Raw genomic sequence first — 21,875 nt, forward strand, 5'->3', positions numbered from 1 at the left:
ATCTGTATCCAGAGAAAGGACTGTGGGGACTGAATGTGGATCATAACATAGTCTTTTCACCTTTTTCTTGTTTGCTTTTTTCCCCCCTTTTTGATCTGATTTTTCTTGTGCAGCATAATAAATGTGGAAATATTTATAGAATTGCACATGGTTTAACCTATATTGGATTATTTGCTGTCTAAGGGAAGTGAGGAGGGAGAAAAATTTGAAACACAAGGTTTTGCAAAGGTGAATATAGAAAACTATCTTTGCATATATATTTTGAAAATAAAAAAGTTATTATTAAAAAAAAAAAGAATTCTTCGAGAAGAAATTTTCTCTACCAGTGCAGATTATCACTTACCCTGCAACCTAGGACCTTCAAGAGTTGCCTGGGTGTACTTGGAAATTTGAAGATTTGTCCAGGTTCCGTAGCCAGGCTGCAGGTACAGACTCCCCTATCATGCTTCTCACGCCTAGTACCCTACTGTCCCTTTGGTGGGCTCCCCCATTCTCCCTGTTTAGCTTCCTTTTATGTATTGTCTTTTCCTATTAGAGGAGCAGCTGGCTGGTGCAGTAGGCAGCATGCCAGACCTGGAGTCTGAAAGACTCATCTTCCTGAATTCAAATTCAGTCTCAGAAACTTGACTCTGGGCAAGTCACTTAACGCTTCCTGCCTCAGTTTCCTCATTTATAAAATGAGCTGGAGAGGGAAATGGCAAACCACTCTAGGATCTTTGCCAAGAAAACCCCAAGAGGGGTCATGAACAGTTGGATACGACTGAAAAAATGACTAAAATAACAACAAATTCCCCATTAGAATGTAAGGTCTTTGAAATCAGGGGGCTGTCATCTTTTTTATTATTTTTTTTGTTGGAATGGGGTGGGTATATGTGTTTTCAATACTCAACACTGTGCTGGCATGTAGTAGTTGCTTTATAAATACTTGTTAACTGACCACCAGACTGACAACTACTTCACAGTATCTCTTTATGGGGAAAATTCGTTAACTTTCGTGATCTCCATTTCAGATTAAGAAATCAGTCAACATACACAGATAAAACCAGTTTCTCACTGGTTTTGATAATGATGTAAAAAAGTAGTTTTTGAACATTTACTATGGGCTTAGGATTCTGTTAGGTTCTGCGTAGCACAAACAATAAAAAGTAAAATCTTACCTATAGGTAAGTAATGGTAAAAGATCTTAAATGATTTTTTTTTCCTTTTTAGTATCCAAGTAAATTAGAGTATTGAAGCGCTTTATAAAGGAGGCAGCTAGCTTCTTTAAGCCTAAGAGAGCACATACCTAGCTAGTCTCAATGTACTAAGAAAATGTACTAAGTACTTTAGCAATATTATTTCATGTGATTGTCAAAATAGTCCTGTGATGTAGGTGCTATTTTTTATCTCTGTTCTATAGATGAGGAGATCAAGATGGTCAAGGATTAAGTGACTTGACTAGGATCTAGTCAACTAGTAATTGTCTGAAGTTAAATTTGAATTCAGATCTTTCTTCCTCCAAGCTCAGCACTCTATGGATTGCCCTACATAGCTGTTTCCAAGTCTCCATCTTAGGGTACCAAAAGATGTGATAGATATGATAGCTTAGCTCTTTGAAAAATCATGGCAAACTGCAGAGTTGCTGTGGGACTGATTTTCATGACAGTGAAGAGAAGGGTTTCTTTCAACTATAGGTCCATAAGTTGGTCTATACTATGCTTAATGGATAAGGTCAATGAGAAGCCGTTTCATGATAAATTTGTGGTTAAGACCAAAAAATGTAGACTAGATGATTATAATAATTATCATTTGCAATCATTTTAGATTTGCAAACTTTACAAATATCATCTTGCTTTATTGTCACAACAACTTGAGAAGGGGGAAATGCTGTTTTTAATCCCCATTTTATAGATAAGGAAACTGAGGCATATAGAGAGTAAATGACTTGCTTATGGTTACCAGCTGGTAAGTGTTTTAGGAAGAATTTGAATTCAATTATTGTTGATCTAGTATCAGATACATAATAGTTAAATTAGATGGATGTAGAACTAGCTGAATAACTTGTCTCAAAGATTAGTGAATGGATGTTGACCTGAATCTTAAATAGAATGTCATGGTGATTTTTTCTTGGCCCCCTTTTGTTAAACATTTTTTATCAAGAATTTAGAGGAAGGTAGGGATGAAATTTGTGAATCCCTCCCTCGGAGATTATCTACAACTTTTTTCTATGTACTGCTTCATTGTATATAGTTGTTTGCATGTTGTTGCCTCCAATAGACTATGAGCTCTTTGAGAGTAAGGACTGATATTTTTGTTAGTTTGTTTGTTTTTGTCATTCTTTGCATTCCCAATTGCTTAGTAGATTTTTAATGTTTATTGACTTTACTTGAACTGGAGTAAGCAGGAAAGAATGGCCCACTCTGAGTGGCAGAATTATGATCCATAAATTTTTTTAGAGGGCACAATGATGGGACAAATAATATAAAATATCAGGTAATATGAAATATAATTTAGGTAAATATAGCACTCGATTGTTTGATTGAGAATATTAATTTTACAGAATAGGCAAATTATGAAGTGATACCCATTTGTGTGAAAAAGGCCTGGGGGTTTTAATGGATTGCTGATTCAGTCTGAGTCAGCACTGAGACATGGCAATCAGAAAAGACAAGATAAAAATTGCAAGATTGCTAAAAGATAGCATATAGGACAATAGCAATTTTCAAGAATTTGAAGGGCTGTCATAGAAATGGGGTTAGATTCCTCCAGAAGATAGAATTAAGATCCTTCTTTACAATGGCCTATGGCAAATGAAAGTTGCAGAGTGGCAGAAACTTTCTAATGATTAGAGCTGCCTAAAAGCAGTGGGCTTAGGGCTTAGTGAGTTCCTCATGGAGGTCTTCAAGCAGAACTAAAATGTCACAGAGGCAATTCGTATTCATACATGGATGAGATGGGATGTTCTCTGAAGATTTTATTCAATAGATTCGGTGATATAGTTACTTCTCTGCTTCTAGTTGTCTGCTGAGTCAAGTGCAGACTTTCTGTGAGGTTAGTACACAGAGTTCTCCACGATCTGGCATCCCTCTCTATCTATTGCAGCTTTTTCTCATACCATTCTCCTCCTACATGTATTCAGTGCTTCAGCCCAGCTGTGCTGTTTTGATTTTCCTTACATGCTCAGTATTTTCCGAATCATGCGCATTCTATTTCCTGTACCAATACTTATTTACTTTATCAACAGGAAATCATACCTTCACAAAACTTAGTTAAAAAGTAGGTTTAAATTCTCCCTGTGCAACAAGAGAACTGTTCAGTTCTGCAAACATATATTGTATCTAGGATATACTGCAACATATCTAACATATATAGGACTGTTTGCCATCTAGGGGAGGAGGTGGAGGAAGGGAGGGGAAAAATTGGAACAGAAACGAGTGCAAGGGATAATGTTGTAAAAAAAATTACCATGGCATGGATTCTGTCAATATAAAGTTATTATTAAATAAAATAAAATATTTTAAAAAAACAAAAAAAAGTAGGTTGATTATTATAAGAGGAATGAACATGCATATGAAAATCAAAAGGAGTAAAGAATTCTCAGTCCTTACAAAAATTTACACTTTTTAAGTAGCAGGACAAAAGGAGGAGGGAATATCAAGAAGGAATATAATTTGCAAAGGAAGAGTGGGAATAAGCATTCTCTATGGAGAAGAGCAAGTGATGGCAAAAGTCCCATTCTTTTCACCTAGGATCTGCTAAATCATGAAAATAGGAGAGTACACTTACCTGCTAAGGACTCCAATTGCAAAACCATTATCCCTGCCTGGCACAGACTGGTTGGTGCCTGTCTTGCTCCCAGATACAAACAGGGAATCCAGGGAATGTCACCCCAGGGAGGGTTTCATTCTTGACACATTCAAGATCTCCTGCATGCTCTGGATCCAGTATTTCTGGAAAATCTGGCAACCCAAAAAAGACAAGTTCAGGGAACTCTTAATAACTCTTAAGTTCTATCATTTAAAAAATAAATTTAAGAATTTTTATTTTAACTTTCCAACTAGCAACAAAAACTTTCAGAGACAAAAATTAAAAAATAAAAAATTTAGGGGCAGCTGGGTGGCTCAGTGGATAAAGCACCAGCCCTGAAGTCAGGAGGACCTGAGTTCAAATCTAGTCTCAGACACTTATTACTTCCTAGCTGTGTGACCCTGAGCAAGTCACTTAACCCCAATTGCCTCAGCAATAAATAAGTGAATAAGTAAATAAATAAGCAAACAAAGTTTACAGATGACTTTATTACCAAGAATGTAATTGTTTGTTAAAAGAACATACTAATTTTAACAGGATGAAGAAAAGAAACTTATTACCTTCTCTGTTTTCTTAGTTGTTTTGTCAACAGTGACACTTTTATATATACTTGACTTTTATATAAAACTTTAAAGTTCTCACAATGCTTTAGATAAAGTCTTTTAATTGAGATTCAAAACAATTTACATACCAAAACATTACATAACTGAAATGGCTGTTGTTCAGTTGTGTCCAATACTTCATGAACCCATTTGGGGTTTTCTTGGCAGAGTTTCTGGAGTGGTTGGCCATTTCCTTCTCCGGCTCATTTTGCAGGTGAGGAAACTGAGGCAGGTAGGGTTAAGTGACTTTCCCAGGCTCCCATAGAGCCTGGTGCTCTATGCACTATGGTGCCACCTAGCTGCCAATAATAATAATAATAAGTAGCTTACATATTACCATCTCCATCTTACAGATGAGGAAATTAAAGCTCAAAAAAGTTAAGTGACCACACAACTAATAGGTATAACAATTAACATATTATTTAAAACTTAACCCAAATCTCATCTTCTTCAGGAAGCCTTACTGCAGGAATGACAAAAATGGCCTCTTTCCCCTTCAGGCTACATCTGTTACTACTCTTATGTACTGGCCATCTATTTTTTTATATTAATAATTATTTGTGAGACTGTGGTATTTCCCCACTAAATTAATAATTTCCGTGAAGGTAGATGCCATGTCTTAATCTAAACTTGTTCATTTTGCAGCATAGCATTATGTACACAGGAGTATTTACTGAATTAAATTAAAATTCTTATCCTATATTTTATTATTTTGCAGACTGGCATGTTGTAAGTTCTATTTGTATTCTTTCAGGAGTTAGAAAACAATTTTTAGTTTTAATGTGATATATTCAACCTCCAACTTCTGGCATCTCTATTATGTGTTTAGTAGTCTTGCCAAATTCTAATTTTTCCTACCTTCTCTCCTTTTGCAAAGGAAGACTATAGTTTGAAAGGCTTCTGTTCAGTTTAATTCAACAAACATTCATTAAATGTGTACTTTATGCCTGGTGCTTATAATTTGCAAGGGCAAAAAATAAAATGAAATGGCCCTACCCTCAAGGAGCCTACATTCATCTTAATGAATACTGTTTATATATTGTTGCTGTAAACTGCAAAGACTTCTACTATAGCAATATCTAAAAATAATTAGTGGGAAAAACATAGCTAAAACAGTCAAGTGAGGGATATAGTGAAACTAATCAAATCTGAATTAATAAATCGTACAGATAAGAGTGATCTTACAGACAGTTTTCAATTCATGGATTTTGGTGCAGCAAAACTGGTTCAGTGACTAGAATCTCCCCTACCAGCCCTTTCTTCTTTGTGTTAATTACTAAATTGTATTTGCATCAAATAAAGTATAAAGTTGATATTTGATTGGTGGATGCCTATCTATCTGGTCAATAACAAAAAAAAATTATTATTTTTTGCATTGTAGAAGCTGATAATTTACCAGAAAGGTGTCATTCTTGTTACCAGAGAGCCTTTATTAAACATCCTAATACTCTTCTCATCTGAGTGGCTGATGCTAGATTGATTTGTTATTTTAGATTGGGAGTGTATCATCTGAAATGTGTGACACATGGGAAAAAGATATACCAACCTCTAAGCAAGAGTGTTCAGCCTTCAATAAGAAGCATTTCTTCTCTTTGTCCTATACATACATAGTGCTTCCCGGTTTTTTTCTGCCCAGAATTTCATTCCCTAGCAACAGGAGGGAAAAAAATAAAAGATGAATACTATTCTTTAGAGTGGAGCGTTCTTGCTTGTGCTAGCTGCTCCAGGATTCTTGGGAGATATATTGGAAAATGTGTGAACTCTATAGTCACCAAAGCCTAAGGGAAAAACCCTTTGCCTATTTGGTTCCAGGTCTCTTATATTTCTCAATCCTACAATCCTCAGATTTTTAACAAAAAGACATCTTAAATTTATTTTAGATTCTGACAGTACTTTTATAGGACCCTGGTAAATGGTGAGCAGATAACATGTTTTACTTGCTATATAGCTGTTTGGTGATGTAGCTTTTTGAGATACATACTATATGTTTGCAGGTGTTTGGAGAATAACTAAAATTGGCTGATGAACGTGCTATTTGTGACAGAAAGTTCTGCCAGGGTGGTTGTTTCTGAGTTCTGCCATTTGTGTAGGTGGCAGAAAAAGCAGAAAGACATGAATGTGTGGGGGGAGATGTGCTATTTCTAGGATCCAATTCAAAACTTTTCATCTATAGAAGAATTGACTTTGGTGAATCCCTATTTTTCTGCAGCAAATAATAAAAAATCAGTTTCTTTTATGCATTAGAGCTAGGAAATAGCAGAAGCAAACTCATGACAAATTTCAAAAGAGGACAGTTGTGCCCAAGTGTGAAGTGCCATTTTGCATTGCAAATTGAATTATGAAAATGATTTTTGTGACTTTCTTCCCTTAGAGCCCAGCCTGTTCCTAATTTGCTCCAGGGTACACAACCATTGCTCACAGGTCCAGGTTTGGTAGTGGAGAGCTTTCTTTTTTCCTCTTTTTTGGCTCAGGAGACAGAGAAAAATGATTCCAACTTATTCTCTTTATATGTGTGAAAATGATTTTTCCCCATGCCAGCATTTTGTATTCAGTCTCATTTATTTTTGCAGCCTCATTTCATGTCTTTGACACAGGGATAGGATGGACCTTAATAAAATGCAGTTGATGGACTACACTAATCCAAACAAGTGGCCACTGGTTTGTTTCTATTATCTGTGGAATCCTAACCCATTTTTTTTTTTTTTTGTATGTGTGTGTGGATTGGGTAGGGAGGAAGGGACTGTTATAGGAGAAGAAGCCATTGGGGTTCTAGTTCTTGAGAAAAAAAACAAGAAGGTATGAAGAAAGCAACTAAGGTATTAGATTGTATAAGGAGGCCTAATTATTACCTGAATTATAAGAATTAAATAAGGTTTTTGAATTCTTATACTTAAAAAAATAACAACCTATTTCTCCACCATGCTTTCAAAATATTAATGAGAATGGAAGTTGATTCTAGAAAACATTTCAATTCTTGATCTTATAAAGATTTAATAGATATTCGTGTTTTGACTTTAAAAGATATAAAATAATTTTTGATCTATGTGAATTTGGGCAGAGAGGGGGGAAGCTTTATACATTATTTTTTTCTATAGATACTTTGATGAATGTGGATGTTTTCTTCAAAGGGATTGATCACAACCCATCTATACTATCTCATCTTTTGTGATTCTTGTCCTTTTCCTTTCATAAATCCTTTATAAAGCAGCTGTCTTTACATTAGGAGGTTTTTATATGAGTTCTTTGAACTTGCTTAAAATATTTTTATGACTATATTTCAGTATGATTGGATTTCTTTCATAATCCATTGTATTTTATGTATTAAAACATTATCCTAAAAGGGGGTCCAAAAGCTTAACTAGACTTCAAGAGGATTCCTTGACATAGAAAGGTCACTTACAATTTGTAGATACCCACGGAGGAGCACACACAGCTTTTCCTAGTCATGTCTAATGATATCTTCGATGTTGTTTCTCCTCAATTCTTCATTGGTGATTATCATAGCCTATTCAAATCCAATATGCTCCTTTGGGTGACCTGAGAATTTAATTCTTAGAATCAGTGCTATTCTATTACTTGTAGTCATCTGTCATTGCCTAAAACATTCTGATGTTATTAGTCCACTGTTATTTCCCAAACGTAATCTAAAGTATTTCTTATTATTCATTTCTTGACCCAACTTATTGGTTTATCTTCAATATTTATCTAAAATATATTTGTCTACAGGTTGTGTAACCAACTGCATATCACAGTCTAAATAATGGGCATTTCTGAATGTATTTGAATTTCCTATGTGAATAATTAGGCCAAAATCTTTTCAATAATTATGGTCCTTATTTAGAAAAAAACTGCAGTGTACTGAGGTTTGATTAAAAAACATACAATGATGTGCCAAAATGTTTGTGGCAGCCCTGTTTGTAGTGGCTAGAAGCTGGAAAATGAAAGGATGTCCATCAATTGGAGAATGGTTGAGTAAATTGTGGTATATGAATGTTATGGAATATTATTGTTCTGTAAGGAATGACCAGCAGGATGAATACAGAGAGGACTGGCGAGACTTACATGAACTGATGCTAAGTGAAATGAGTAGAACCAGGAGATCATTATATACCTCAACAACGATACTGTTTGAGGATGTATTCTAATGGAAGTGGACCTCTTCGATAAAGAGAGCCTTAATTGATCAAAGATGGACAGGAGCAGCTACACCCAGAGAAAGAACACTGGGAAATGAATATAAACTGCTTGCATTTTTGTTTTTCTTCCCGGGTTATTTATACCTTCTGAATTTAATTCTCCCTGTTCGGTTCTGCACACATATATTGTATCTAGGATATACTGCAACCCATTCAACATGTAAAGGACTCTTGCCATCTGGGGTAAGGGGTGGAGGGAGGGAGGGGAAAAACTGGAACAGAAGTGAATGCAAGGGATAATGCTGTAAAAAATTACCCTGGCATGCGTTCTATCAATAAAAAGTTATTTAAAAAAAAAAACATACAATGTCATTTGTAGATAAGGAATCCACAGGTCCTCATTATTTAGAAGAAATCCCTCTCTTTTGGATTCTGCCCTAGAAATTTTCTACTATGTTGATGTTTTTTTAGTGAGCATTCATCTCCCAGTTTTACAATTTGCTTTGATATTGTTAAAAATAGGATGGACAGAATTATTTCTCTTATCTTTCAAAGAATCTTTTTTAAAATTCTTTTAAGTTATAAACATTTTATTTATTTGGGGAGGGGCAGTCAGAGTTATGTGACTTGCCCAGAGCCATACACATTCTGTAAAGAGTATTTGAATTCAGGTCCTCCTGGTTTCAGGTACTCTCTCCACTGGGGCCATCTAACTGCCCCTTATGAACATTTTAATAAACAAACAAAAAAGAGGATTGTATATGAAATTGTGTACTGCTATGTGAAACTTGCTCCTTCCCATATCATGTATCTTCTTTTTTAATAATTCAAATTGATCGTGGTATCCATAGCATTGCCATCTTGTCTGTATTCCCTCTTAAGCTTATTTCTGTCTTCTGTCTATTTGTAATAATTTGGAGCTCTTTAATATCTTTTCGGACATATTTAGCATTGCTATCAGTATTCTTCCACTACCTACTCCAATACTACTCTCCCATGAAGAAAATGAAAAGCCCTCTTTATAACAAGTATAGTCACACACAGATCTATACATTGTGTATGAAAATGTCTCATTTTTCATTTCTATCCATTACCTCTCTGTCAAAAGTAGGGCAGCATGTTTCATCATGAATCTTCTGAGTCATTATCTGCCACTGTTTTGTTCATAGTTTTAAAGTCTTTGATAGTTTTTCTCCCGAGGCAATTGGGGTTAAGTGACTTGTCCAGGTTCACACAGCTAGGAAGTATTAAGTGTCTCAGATCAAATTTGAACCCAGGTCCTCTTGACTTCAGGGCTGGTGCTCTATCGGCTATGCCATCTAGCTGCCCTAGCAGGTGTTTTTCTTTACAGTGTTGTAGTCATTGTATAAATTGTTCTCCTGGTTCTGTTCACTTCACTCCTCTTGAGTTCATGGAATCTTCCCAGGTTTATTTTTTCATCATTTCATTCCTTTTCATCATTCTAATTGTTTGCTAATATTGCATTGCCTTTGTATATCAAAATTTGGCCATTCCCCAGTTGATAATGAACTACTTTGTTTCTGATACTTTGCCATGAAAAAAGATATTGCTATAAATACTTTTAGATATATGAATTCCACCCTTTTCTCTCTCAACAATTCTCATTTTCCCTTTTTTGTCATCTTTACAAATTTTATAAGTGTAAGATAGAATCTCAGAATGTTTTAATGTTCCTCTCTCCCATTATATTAGTGAACAGTTTTCATTAGGTTATTGATAGTTTGTTACCCTAATTCTTTTGAGAACTGTTTATTCACCTTTAACCATATATCTATTATCAAATGCCTTTTCTTCTCATAAATTTGTTTTAATTGCTTATATATCTTATATATTATACTTTTATCAGAAATTTGCTGCAAGGTTTTTCCTCAGTTAACTTTCCTGTGTAATTCTAAATATAACAATGTAATTCTTTGAAAAAAAAAAACTTTATGTAATCAAAATTTATCTCCTTTGATTTTCACTTTCTTGTTTGGTCAAGGATTTTTTCCTTATCCATAGGTTATGCAATGTATTACCTTCTCTTATCCTCTAATTTGTTTATGATATGAACCTTTAGTTTACCCATGTGGAGCTTATTATGGTATATGGTGGAAAATTTTGGTCTACACTTAATTTCTGCCAGGTAGTTTTCTAGTTTTATATGAAGTCTTTGTTATATTATTTCTCCTAGGAGTTGGGAGTTTGGGGTGTACCAAATACTATGTTGCTGCTATGTTTGATTTATTCTGGGTTTTATGTTGTTGTTATAAGCAACTTTTCTATTCTTTTTTTTAAGCAGTGCCAAATAATTTTGACTATTATTGTTTTGTCATATCGCTTGAGACCTGGTGCTGCTAAGCTTTCTTCTTTTCTATTTTTTTTCATTATTTACTTTGATATTCTTGACCTTTTGCTTAGATAGATATGTAAAAAAAACCTTTTTTTGGAAGTTATTTAATGTGGTATCAAATCTGCAAATTCACTTATATAATAACAATGACAATAATGAATAAAATGAAAGTATTAAAACAGTCCAAATATAATTAAGTGATAGGATCACAGATTTTGAGTTAAAGGAAGGGAAAAAGAGAAAGAAACAAGCATTTATTAAATGGCTACTATGTGCAAACACTGTCCTAAAGCCCATTTGATCCTTATAACAACTCTGGAATGTAGGTGCTATTATTATCCTCATTTTATAGTTGAGGAAATAAACCAATTGTCAAATATTTAGATTTGAATTCATGTTTTCCTCATTTTAGCACTAGTACTCTATACACTGGGCTACCCAGCTGGCATAAAGATACCTTAAAAGATAAAGACCTTTCGATTCAGCTCCCTCATTCTCAAGATGAAGAAACTGAGATATCAAGGGTTTGTTACCCAAACTCATCTAATGATAAGTTTACTTAACTATGCTGTTGCTGACCTTCCTAGTGAGACCACCTCCATTTATTGCTATTGGTTTTTGGTTTCTGTTTTCTGTACCTATACATTGATTGAAGGACCTTATTTCTTTTGGTTTTAATCATTGGTATATTTGCTGGAATTTATGTGGATTGGGCTTCCCTGTGGCCTTTTGTACCCCCATCTTAACTATCTATGTCAAAGGATCTTATTTGATTTTGATATGATGGGGATATGTTTTGTTGGAGGTGATCCTGATTTGGTATTTTGAATCAAATTATTCAATAGCTAAATATTGTCAAATATTCATGGATGAAATTTTTGATCCAGAAATTTTGACCCAGAGTCTGGTCTCCTACTTTTGGGACAGGAATTTAGAGGTGGTGGATAAGGACATTAAGAGTTTTTGAGGTTCAGAGTTAAAAGTTAAAACCAGGAGGCTGGTCTCAAATTGGGTTCCAGCTTATTTCTACTTTGGGATCTCCTGGGAACTTTTGTAGGTACCAGGGTTGAATAATAATACTCTAGTTTCAGGGTTTTAGGGGGTTTTTTAGATGAATTTCATTGATTCAGAACTATGTAGATAAATACACCATAAAAAAAATCCTCTGAATCCCAACAGATTAAAAAAATTATGTTCGCAATAACTCATACATCTTGGATATTCTCTCAAAATAATGCTTTTAAATGCATAAAATAAAGGCAGTTGTTGAAGTAAATAGAATGATGGTCCTCAAATCCAGGACCAGTCCTCTATATACTATATCATCAGCTGCCTTTAAAAAAAAAAGAAAAGAAAAGAAAAGAAAAGTAAAAGTTACTGCTATAGAGAAGCTCATTGTTTGATTACTTTGGGATATCCTATTCAAAATGTCCAATAGGTATTTGGAGGAAGTACAAGACTGGAAGTCAGCTTAGTGGTTAGAGGTGGATAAGTAAATGTGAGGATCATCAGCAAAGACATAATTGTATATATGGGAATTGTTGAGCTCACCAAGAGAAATCATCTTGGACAGAATATTCTTCTGTGAATTAGCTTTCAGCACCTTCATTTTCACTTGTCAACTAGTAATAAATTTTCCTAGCACATATTACATTCCAAAGGATGATATGACAGAAACTTTTCTGCAAAAGAAAAGAATCAGCTTAAGGTTTGAAACAAGGCAAAGTATTTGCCTGCTCAGTCTTCCAGCAATCCACTGAAATGAATCACTTCCTATGTCTTTCAAAACCTCTTTTAGTCAGTGACAGCATTAAGAAAAATCGATTATTGGGTTCTCCCCATAGTTAGCTAGCATTTATTGAGACTACTGTGTACTAGCCATTATTGCTGGAATACAAGGAAAGGCAAACTCTCATGTCTAATAGGGAGAATATAACATGCAAGTGACTGTATACAGACAAAATAGGTGCAGGACAAATTGGGGCCCGGTCTCAGAGGGAAGACAGTAAGATGTAAGAGAACTGGGAAAAGCTTCTTGTAGAAGGTGAGACTATTTAGGAGAATGTAGGAAACAGTGACAGAGTATTTTGGGATTTAATGGACCAAAAAGAAAAGTTTCTGAGAGTACCTTATGTTTGGCACCTGGTTCTTTAGCATTCAATCCATTTAATTGATCATTGATCACTCGTTTCAAACTTGTTACTTGTCAACAGCATTCTCTATACATCTTCACTTGATTGGTGAGTTCTTGTGAGAACTTATTGCTTCCACTATTTACTATAGATATCATTCTGTTGCTCATGTAATTTGTCCATGGTCACACAGGTAACAAATGGAAAAAGCCAGAATTAGAATCCAGGTTTTCTGACACCTGATTCAGGGCTACACCACAGAGTACATCTGTGTGGATTGCAGTACATGTTTGATTACAAAAGGAAAAACTGTATTTTTTTTTTTTTTTTTTTGCTTCTTCTCCAAAGATTCAACCTGCAAAAAGAATGGAAACCCAGCTGGTGTTTGGCTTCACTCCTGGGTAGATAATAGACTACTTGCCATAGCTATAAACCTTATCTCAATGTGATCCAGGCATTTTAAAAATAACTTCTCCCACTGTGTCATCAGCCAAGGAGGGAACAGGTCCTACCCTGAAGTATTGCTCTGAAAGGCAGGTGCTATGACTCTAGAATGGTCCACACACAAATAAAACACTGTGTGATACCTGATGATGGTCCAGATTTATCTGTCTCTGTGATAGAAAGGAGGCTATTTGGACCACAGGAATTTAACTTGAAGCCTCAGAGTTAGAATGAGCCAGCTGTTGCCTAATTTCTCTAGTGATCAAAGTGGAAAATGATGAGGCTGTTTTGAATAGACCCAATGACCATAAATTTAGATATGCTACTAATATCATCCAGTATTGTGTATAAAATCAGTATGAAGTAGTTCTTCTAATCTGTGCCATACATCTGTGTGGATCTTTATCCTTTTCTAGAATCTGATTCTAGGATTTGACTTGAAGTGATAAGGTATTGTGGGGGGCAAAGCACCAGGCAGGGTTTGGAGAGACCCAAGTCCTACTTAGTCTTTGTTGCTAGCCAACTGGTTCATTTATTGTTATTGTGTAGAAGAGTGGAATTTTGTGAAGTAATGTGAAATAATTGTTAGAATAGGAAGATTTAAAAACTAAGAGTCTTTAAAACTAAGAATATGATTAGTCAGTCCTAGTTATCTGAGAGGAATTGAGAACAGGCCATGAGTCACTCCACAAGCATTTATTAAATCTTTACTGGATGCCAGGCATTGTGCTGAGTACTTAGGGTAGAGATTGTTGAAAATACAGTTTCTGCCCTCAAGGAGATCACATTCTAATGGGGAAGATAACATGGAAACAACTAGGTTTCCATTTCCATTTATAAGACACAATACATATCTGGGTAATGGAATTTTGTGTGTGTATGTCTGAGTCTGTGTCTCTGTGTGTAGTGTAAATGAGAAGTATTGGTGGTAATAGCAGAAAGAGAATGGAAGGGCCTGCTGCACAAGATGGGATCTGAGCTGAGTCTAGGTGGAAGCCAGAAGACAGAATTGCAAGAGTGAGAATATTCCCATGATGTGAAGCAACCTTTATGAATTTATGGGATCTGGAGATGATGTTTTTTGGGAGGGAGAACAAGGGCAATGTTGCTGGATTCTAGAGTTCCATGGAAGAGATTAAAGTAGAAAAAGGCTGGAAAGGCAGGAAGAGCCAGGTTATGAAGGATTTTAAAAGCCAAGTCCAGGATTTTATATTTGATTCTGGTCTCTTCCCTTCCTAGGAAGCCATCTCCTATAACTAAGGAAAAAGGGGGAAAATCAGTCAATGCCTTGGATACTGTCTCAGAATCTATGAAATTTTCAGTACCTATAGACCCCTCCCTGTGCAGAGATCAGAAGGAATTTTTTTCTTAAATCTTTGCTTGGGACCAAACGTGTTGTGTGTGTAGTTGTTTTTTTTTTTTTTTTTTTTTTTTCATTTATGTTATTGTAGGCCTCGTGTATATTGTTTTCCTAGTTCTCCAGCTCAGCTTTTCTATTATTGTGTGAACTGATTTACCATCTTAGTATGAAGTCCAAGAATCCAACATACTCTGATTTTCCATCCCACACTTTCTTTCCTTCAAAAAAATTCATTACCTATTTCATTTGTAGCTTTATTTTAATGAGAGGATGATTGAGTACTGCGGTACCATGAGCTGAAATACTGGGGAAGAGTAGAAGAAAATTTTCTCATTGTGTCAGAGGCTGTTTAAGAGAGATGCATTATTTGTCCTCAAAGCTGCTGTTCTGTGTTTCACAATTTGTCATTTAAGTCAGTAAAATAAATTAGTAAAGCACTTATTATGTGTGGACATTCTGCTTAGAACTAGGAAGGCAAAAATAGACCCTGTTCTCAAGGATCTTACACTGAGATGAAGGAGATAACGTGCAGATAAATGAGGTAATGTAACATCAGAATGACTTAAGGTAACCTGGAAGAGTTTCTAACCCACTGTGCATTTGTGGGAGAATGTCCCACGAGTTTAAGGGATGTAATGTTTTGTGGCTACGAATGTCACAATGTCACTGTAGTCGATACATTTGCCATGACCCAACTGCTAATTATTAAGAGAAGCACACAAGGAATTAATATTGAGAAAAGTCCCAGTGGATTGATCCTAGAATTCTTGGTGGCCACCATCACTGGCAAACACATCATATTAGACCGAGTTTGTGGCTGAAGGGGTACCCTAGTGAGAACATAAATAACTTCATAGTTCAACCCACAGGTTAGAAACTTAGTATTTTTTTCCCCTTTGCTGATTACATATTGCCCCTTCTGTTTTGTTCAGATATGCTCTTATTTTATAAAGGCATGATCTTATTTTTACAGGTAGTTTAACACATTGTAACTATGTGAAAACCTCAGCATTTGTGATGAAGTCCTGTGACTGTAACAGTTAAACAAGGCAGAGGCAGGAAGTCACACTCCTTATCCTATGCTTTGCCCATAATATTATAGTAAATGTTTAAAATTAAAATGTTTTTTAAATGAGGATCTAAAAGGAGGAGTATTAGTCTACAAATGAATCTCAGTTACCTGCAATAAAGAAGGAAACCATTGTAAGGATCATTTTTTTTTAAAGTAGATGCCCAGGATCACAAAGCTAAATATCTTAGGCTAACTTGGAACTCCTCAGAGTTTTCTGAGCACTCCATAACCTCTGTATCCTAGCTGCCTTCAGTCATCATGAAAATCAACATTTTTTACTTAATTTTTTTTTCATCTAACTTGGAATTAAGTACTGAGAGGTGATCTGTGATTATGTCATTTGATCTCAGTTATCCTGTCAGAAAACTCCCTAAAACTATATATTGCTGACAGTTTGCCTGTTTCTGTTGCTAGAGGTAATTTCCACACTAGAAGTTCTCCCACTCCCTACTCCCAATAAAAGAGTTCAAAAACCAGCCTTTTTGTCTTTGCTAACTGCATATAAATTCTAATAGAGTGTTATTTCATCATGATTCCTAGTTAGTGTAATGCTATATACAATGCTAATGATTTAGAATGCTCTTCTTGAATCCCACATGGTCACCTTATGGCTTCAATAAATGGCGTGTACTCTTTGGGAGGTTATAAAGTGTTGACAGTCTCTTTTGGCATGACTCTGACAGGTCTCAGAATTTCCAGCTTTAAAAAAGCAAAAATAAATGGTTTTGACCACATGATAAATGGTATTGGGCTAATTCATTTATTTGTAAACCACAGCCTTAGCACATGGCCTCTGAGGTCCTTTCTTGCCCCAGATCTACAACCTCAGCCACGTATTAATCACATCCTTGCAATTGTCAGTTTTCTGTTTCATAAGACCCTCTTTCAAGTAGATAAAACAACTTGGGGGGAAAAACGTTAGAAAGAACATGTGTTGGTCTCAAGTCTTGCAAGTCAGGGTTATTGTAGTTCACAAGTAGAATGTTTTTAGAAGGAAGTAGCTTAAAGTACTCAATGAGACATCCTAAAATTTCAAAGTAGTCCTATTTTTTTTTTTTTTTAATTCCCACAGGAGATAAAGAAGGAGATGAAGAAAGAAATCCTTTCCAGCAAGCCTCCGGAGAAGCCCATGCAGGAAGTGTCCAATGGAAGCTCTTTGCTGTCTTCTGACACAATTATAAGAACTAACAAAAGAGGTATGACAAGAGTTGCTATATAATGTGAATCACTTAATTAACTTAATTATTATCCTCTCAAATAGATTATTGAATTTTTGATTGCCAAAAGTTAAATAAAATGTACTTACAAAAATATTTTCATCATGATAATAGGAAAAAAGTCAACTGCAAACAAATCCATCTAAACAAATGATGATCTGGAGACAATGTTCAGAGGACTTCTCTGGCAGTAGAGAGGAATGATGAAGGGAGCATTCCTTTAGTGTTTTTCTTTTTTTTCTCTTTTTCAAAAGCTTTGGGATTATTTTCTATATCTCTTTATGAAAAACCATTTGGACAGATGAATTAACTTTCAACTGAGTAAGGATACAAATACAATTGGACACAGTATCATAAGAGAGAAAGTGCTTTATGAAATATCGAGCCTATGAATATTGCCTAAAATAATAATGATTATTTCATAGTACCTGAATTTTATGTGCCATACTCATTTGTGCTAGAGTCAAAGGATCTCTTAGCATTATGCTGGCTTTGTCCTTCTGAATGTTTTTCTTCTGAGCACTGAGGCAGCATCTAAGTGGATATATTTAGTGCACAGTACCTTGTTTAACATTCATTAGCAATTCTTGGCGATGAGCTTCCTATCTCTAGGGATCTTCAAGCAGAAGCTGGATGAACACTTGTTGGGAATGTGGGTGGATGGCTGTTCTCCATTTGGGTTAAGGGTTGAACCAGATGGCTGTGAGATCTCTTGTAACCTCCTCTGATTCTGTGTTGTTGCTTTATTTTTTGCTAAGCTTTCAGTTACAAGCTTGTGGTAGTTAATTTTCTGTTTTGTACACGTATATATTTATACAAGTATGTGTATGCAATCTGTTCTTTTGACTTGCTTTGTTTCAAAGATAGAAGACTTTGAGATCATTCAGAAGATGCTGCCTATTTCCAGTATATTATATTAGAGTGTTCTATATCTAACTATTTACCTACCTACTTACCTTTTATCCCTATCTCTCTGTCTCTCTATCCCTATTTGTCTATCTGTTTGCTATCTATTCTCAGTTTTTTCTTCCATCTCTAAAAAAACTAAGACACAAGAGGGTTTTGAACCTGGGTTCAGGAGAACTATGAACTTGGATAGGAGAAAAAATTTACATCTTTAATATAATTGGTTTCCTTTGTATTGCCTATGTTTTTTATTTTAAACAATTAAAACCATTATACTGAGGAGTTCATATATAGCTACACACACACACACACACACACACACACACACACACACACATACACACACACACACACACAAAGTTAAGAACCTCTAATAGAGAAGATAGAAGACAAGTTTACATAATGATGGGGGGTAGAAAAAGATAGTCAATAGCTGTCAGTCTCTTTTTTGTATATTGCTCTAGATATTGATGGTGTATCTCTGTCTCTTCTTGCCTCCTCTCCCTTCCTATCCATCCCTATTGCCCTTTTTAGCCCAATCCCTTTCTTACTTAACACACTCTCCAGCCTCCCCTCCACCCTTCAGTTGTTCTGGTTAGATTTCCTTTTCAGACATGTTCAGAATGAATGTTTGCTCCCTAGTTGCTAGAAGCTGTAGTGTTTATATTTTGCATTTAAAAGTTTCATGCTGCAGAGTAGGAGTCTCTTGGTTGTAAAAATTAGTATTATACTGTAAGTGGAAACCACAGACCTGCAGAAAGCATGACTCAATACAGTCTTGAGAATGGGTTTCATAATTCTAGAGGCTTGGAAAAAAAATGGTTCAGGTCTCTAAATTTAATTTGGTACCCACCCACAGTTATCAGTATGTCCTTCCTCTTTCTGGATACTCCTACATTGTTGGTTTTTTTAACTGTTGTACTTCTGCCTAAAAGTACACTCAAGCTGTGAAGCCTACAAATTCACATCTAAATCAAACAAACATTTATTAGGCACCTGCTATGTGAAATTAAATCTGAATCAGTTTAAACTGAATGTGTATAAGAGGGAATGGTTTTCTTTGCTGGGTGGTACAGTAGTTATAGAGCCCAGTCTAGAGTCAGGAAGACTTGAAGCCTCAGACATTTATTAGCTCTGTGGCCCCAGGCAAATCATTTAACCTCCGTCTGCCTCAATTTCCTCAACTGTAAAATGAGAATAATAGCAGATTTACTTCACAGCTTTCTTGTGAGAATTAAATGAGATACTATTTGTGAAATGGTTAGCACAGTGTCTGCTACATATTTTGTTGTTGTTTAGTCATTTTTTCAATTGTGTTTTACCGGACTGGTTTGCCATTTCCTTCACCAACTCATTTTACAGAAGAATAAACTGTGGCCAACAGGATTAAGTGATAATAGGTGTTGTATAAAATACCTAATCCTTTTACTCCTTCTCTATTATAGAAGTTCTTTAACCTTTCATGTGTTTGTAAGCCATTCTGGCAATCTGGTAAAATCTATGGATCTCTTTCTTCTCAGAACAGTATTTTTAACTACATAGAATAAAATACAGCTCTAACCTGTTGCCAAGGCCTATTGATTTCACCTTGGCAACATCTCTCAAATACATCCCTTTCTTTCCTCTGATACTGCCATCATTCTAGTGCAGGCCCTTATCACCTCACATCTCAATTATTGTCATAGCCCGCTGGTGGGTCTGTCTGCCTCAAATCTTTCCCCACTTTAATCTATCCTTCATTCAACCTTTAAAGTGATTTTCCGAAAGAGCAGGTCTGACTGTCACCTCTCAGACTTAATAAACTCCAGTGGCTCCCGCCTGCTTCCAGATCAAGTATAAAACCCTCTGTTTAGCTATTTATAACCTAGCCCCTTCTTGCCTTTCTAGAATTATACCTTAAACCCAACATATACTCTTTGATCCAGTGATACTGGTCACAAACTTCACAGTCCACCCCTTGGCTTTGGGTATTTTTCCTGGCTGTCCCCCAAGCCTGGAATTTCTCCCTGCTCATCTCTGCCCACTAACTTTCCTGAGTGCCTTAACTAAATCCCATCTTCTACAAGAAGTCTTTCTGAACCTCTCTTTATTCTAGTGGCTTCTCTTTTAATTAGTTTCTATTTATCCTATATATAATTTGTTTGTATATATTTGTTTGCATACTATTTCCCCTATTTGATTGTAACCTCCTTGAGGGAAGGGACTGTCTCAACCTCTTTTTCTTTTTTTCTTTTTAATGGCATTTTATTTTTCCAAATACTTTTAAAGATAGTTTTTGATATTGGCTTTTGAAAAACCTTGTGTTCCAAATTTTTTCACCCACTCGTCTCCCTTCCTCTCCAAGACAGCAAGCAATTTGATTAAAAAAAAACTTTAAATATGTGCAATTCTTCTAAACATATTTTCATATTTGGCTATCTCTTTTTCTATCCCTAGTGTCAAGAACAGTGCCTATCACAAATAGGGGCTTAGTATATGTTTGTTGACTGATTACAAAGGAAATCAATTATATTGATAAAGTATTTTTTTTCTTATGCAAGTTCACAGACCTCCTCCCCCACTCCTCTAGGTCCTTCCAGTCTGTCCATTGTCTTCTAGATCATGGATCTCAGATGAAGAATCCTTGATATGGAAGAACAATTTAACCAGTCCCTAACATCCATGAGCTTATATTCTGATAGGAGAGATGAAACATTTGCAAACAATTGTAATAATTAAAATACAACACAGTTATAATAAAATTTCCAGTGCAAAGAAAGAGGCAAGATGCAGAAGAAAGAGAATGAGTTTGAAGTCTAAGGACCTGGGTTCAAATAACTGCCAATGGATGATGGAGCAAGTTCCTTCAACTCTTGGTTTTCTCATCTGGTTGGAATAAATCTCTCTTCTGTGGAAGATGATCCTATGAAGTCAGGTGGAATGACCTAAAAAATTTAAGAAAGGAAAGATCATTTTTGGCTTAGAGGAAAGAGAAGGCTCCTAGAGAATGTGATGGTGCTTGTGTTGGACCTTGAAGGAAGAATAGGATTTCCATAGACGGCAGTGTGAAGATGTTCCCTGTATGGAGGACAAATGTATGGATCTACAGAGACAGTGGAGGGCCAAGAAGAGGTCAGGAAATTGCTAATGATTCTGCGTGGTTAAACCAAGGATTGTTAACCTGGGTCTAAGAATCTTTTTTTTTATTTTATTTTTTAAACATTTTGATAACTGTGTATGTAATTGATTTCTTTAAAAATTTTACTCCTACACATTTATACCAACTACTATGACATATTATACACACTGCTTCAGCACTCAACTTCTAAACTTATAGCATAATAAAATCATAGGATTTAGAACTAGAAAAACCTCTGAAATCATCTAGGTCAAGGGGGTTTCACTTAATAATATTTTTATTTTCACAATTTCATGAAAAGATAGTTTTTAGCATTCATTTTTGTAAGATTTTGACTTCCAAATTCTTCTCCTTTGCTCCTTTCCCCCTCTTCTGCCCAAGATAGCAAGCAAACTGATATAAGTTGTACATGTACCATCATGTAAAACAAATTTCCATATTATCATGTTGTGAAAGAAAAATCAGAAGAAAAGAGAAAAAAACAAAAAAGTGAAAATAATTTTCTTCAGTCTGTATTCAGTTAGAGCAAGGGTTTTTAATGTGGTATTCATGAATTTATTTTTAAGAAATATTTTTAATATGAATTCAGTATAATTGTTTTTCAAGTTATGTAAACATAATTAGTAACCTGAAATGAAGGCCTAAGATCATTAATAGATATTATAGATAAAAATATTTAAATAGTTAAAAGTGGAAGTAACTTTTCTTATGATTGTTTCTATTTTCTCAAGAATTTGATATTTGGCTCA

General features: G+C 35.3%; 1 protein-coding gene across 5 annotated transcripts in view; it reads left to right on the top strand.

Moving 5' to 3' along the window:
- Positions 1 to 21,875, top strand: part of SH3KBP1 (SH3 domain containing kinase binding protein 1) — a 457,572-nt gene that overhangs the window by 158,432 nt on the left and 277,265 nt on the right. For all 5 annotated transcript variants that reach the window (XM_051985147.1, XM_051985148.1, XM_051985150.1 and 2 more), the window contains one exon: positions 16,958 to 17,081. In XM_051985147.1, the coding sequence (XP_051841107.1) occupies positions 16,958 to 17,081 (124 nt within the window). The remainder of the gene's footprint in view (positions 1 to 16,957; positions 17,082 to 21,875) is intronic.

Source organism: Antechinus flavipes, chromosome 3, assembly GCF_016432865.1.
Source record: "Antechinus flavipes isolate AdamAnt ecotype Samford, QLD, Australia chromosome 3, AdamAnt_v2, whole genome shotgun sequence".
NCBI lineage: Eukaryota > Metazoa > Chordata > Mammalia > Dasyuromorphia > Dasyuridae > Antechinus > Antechinus flavipes.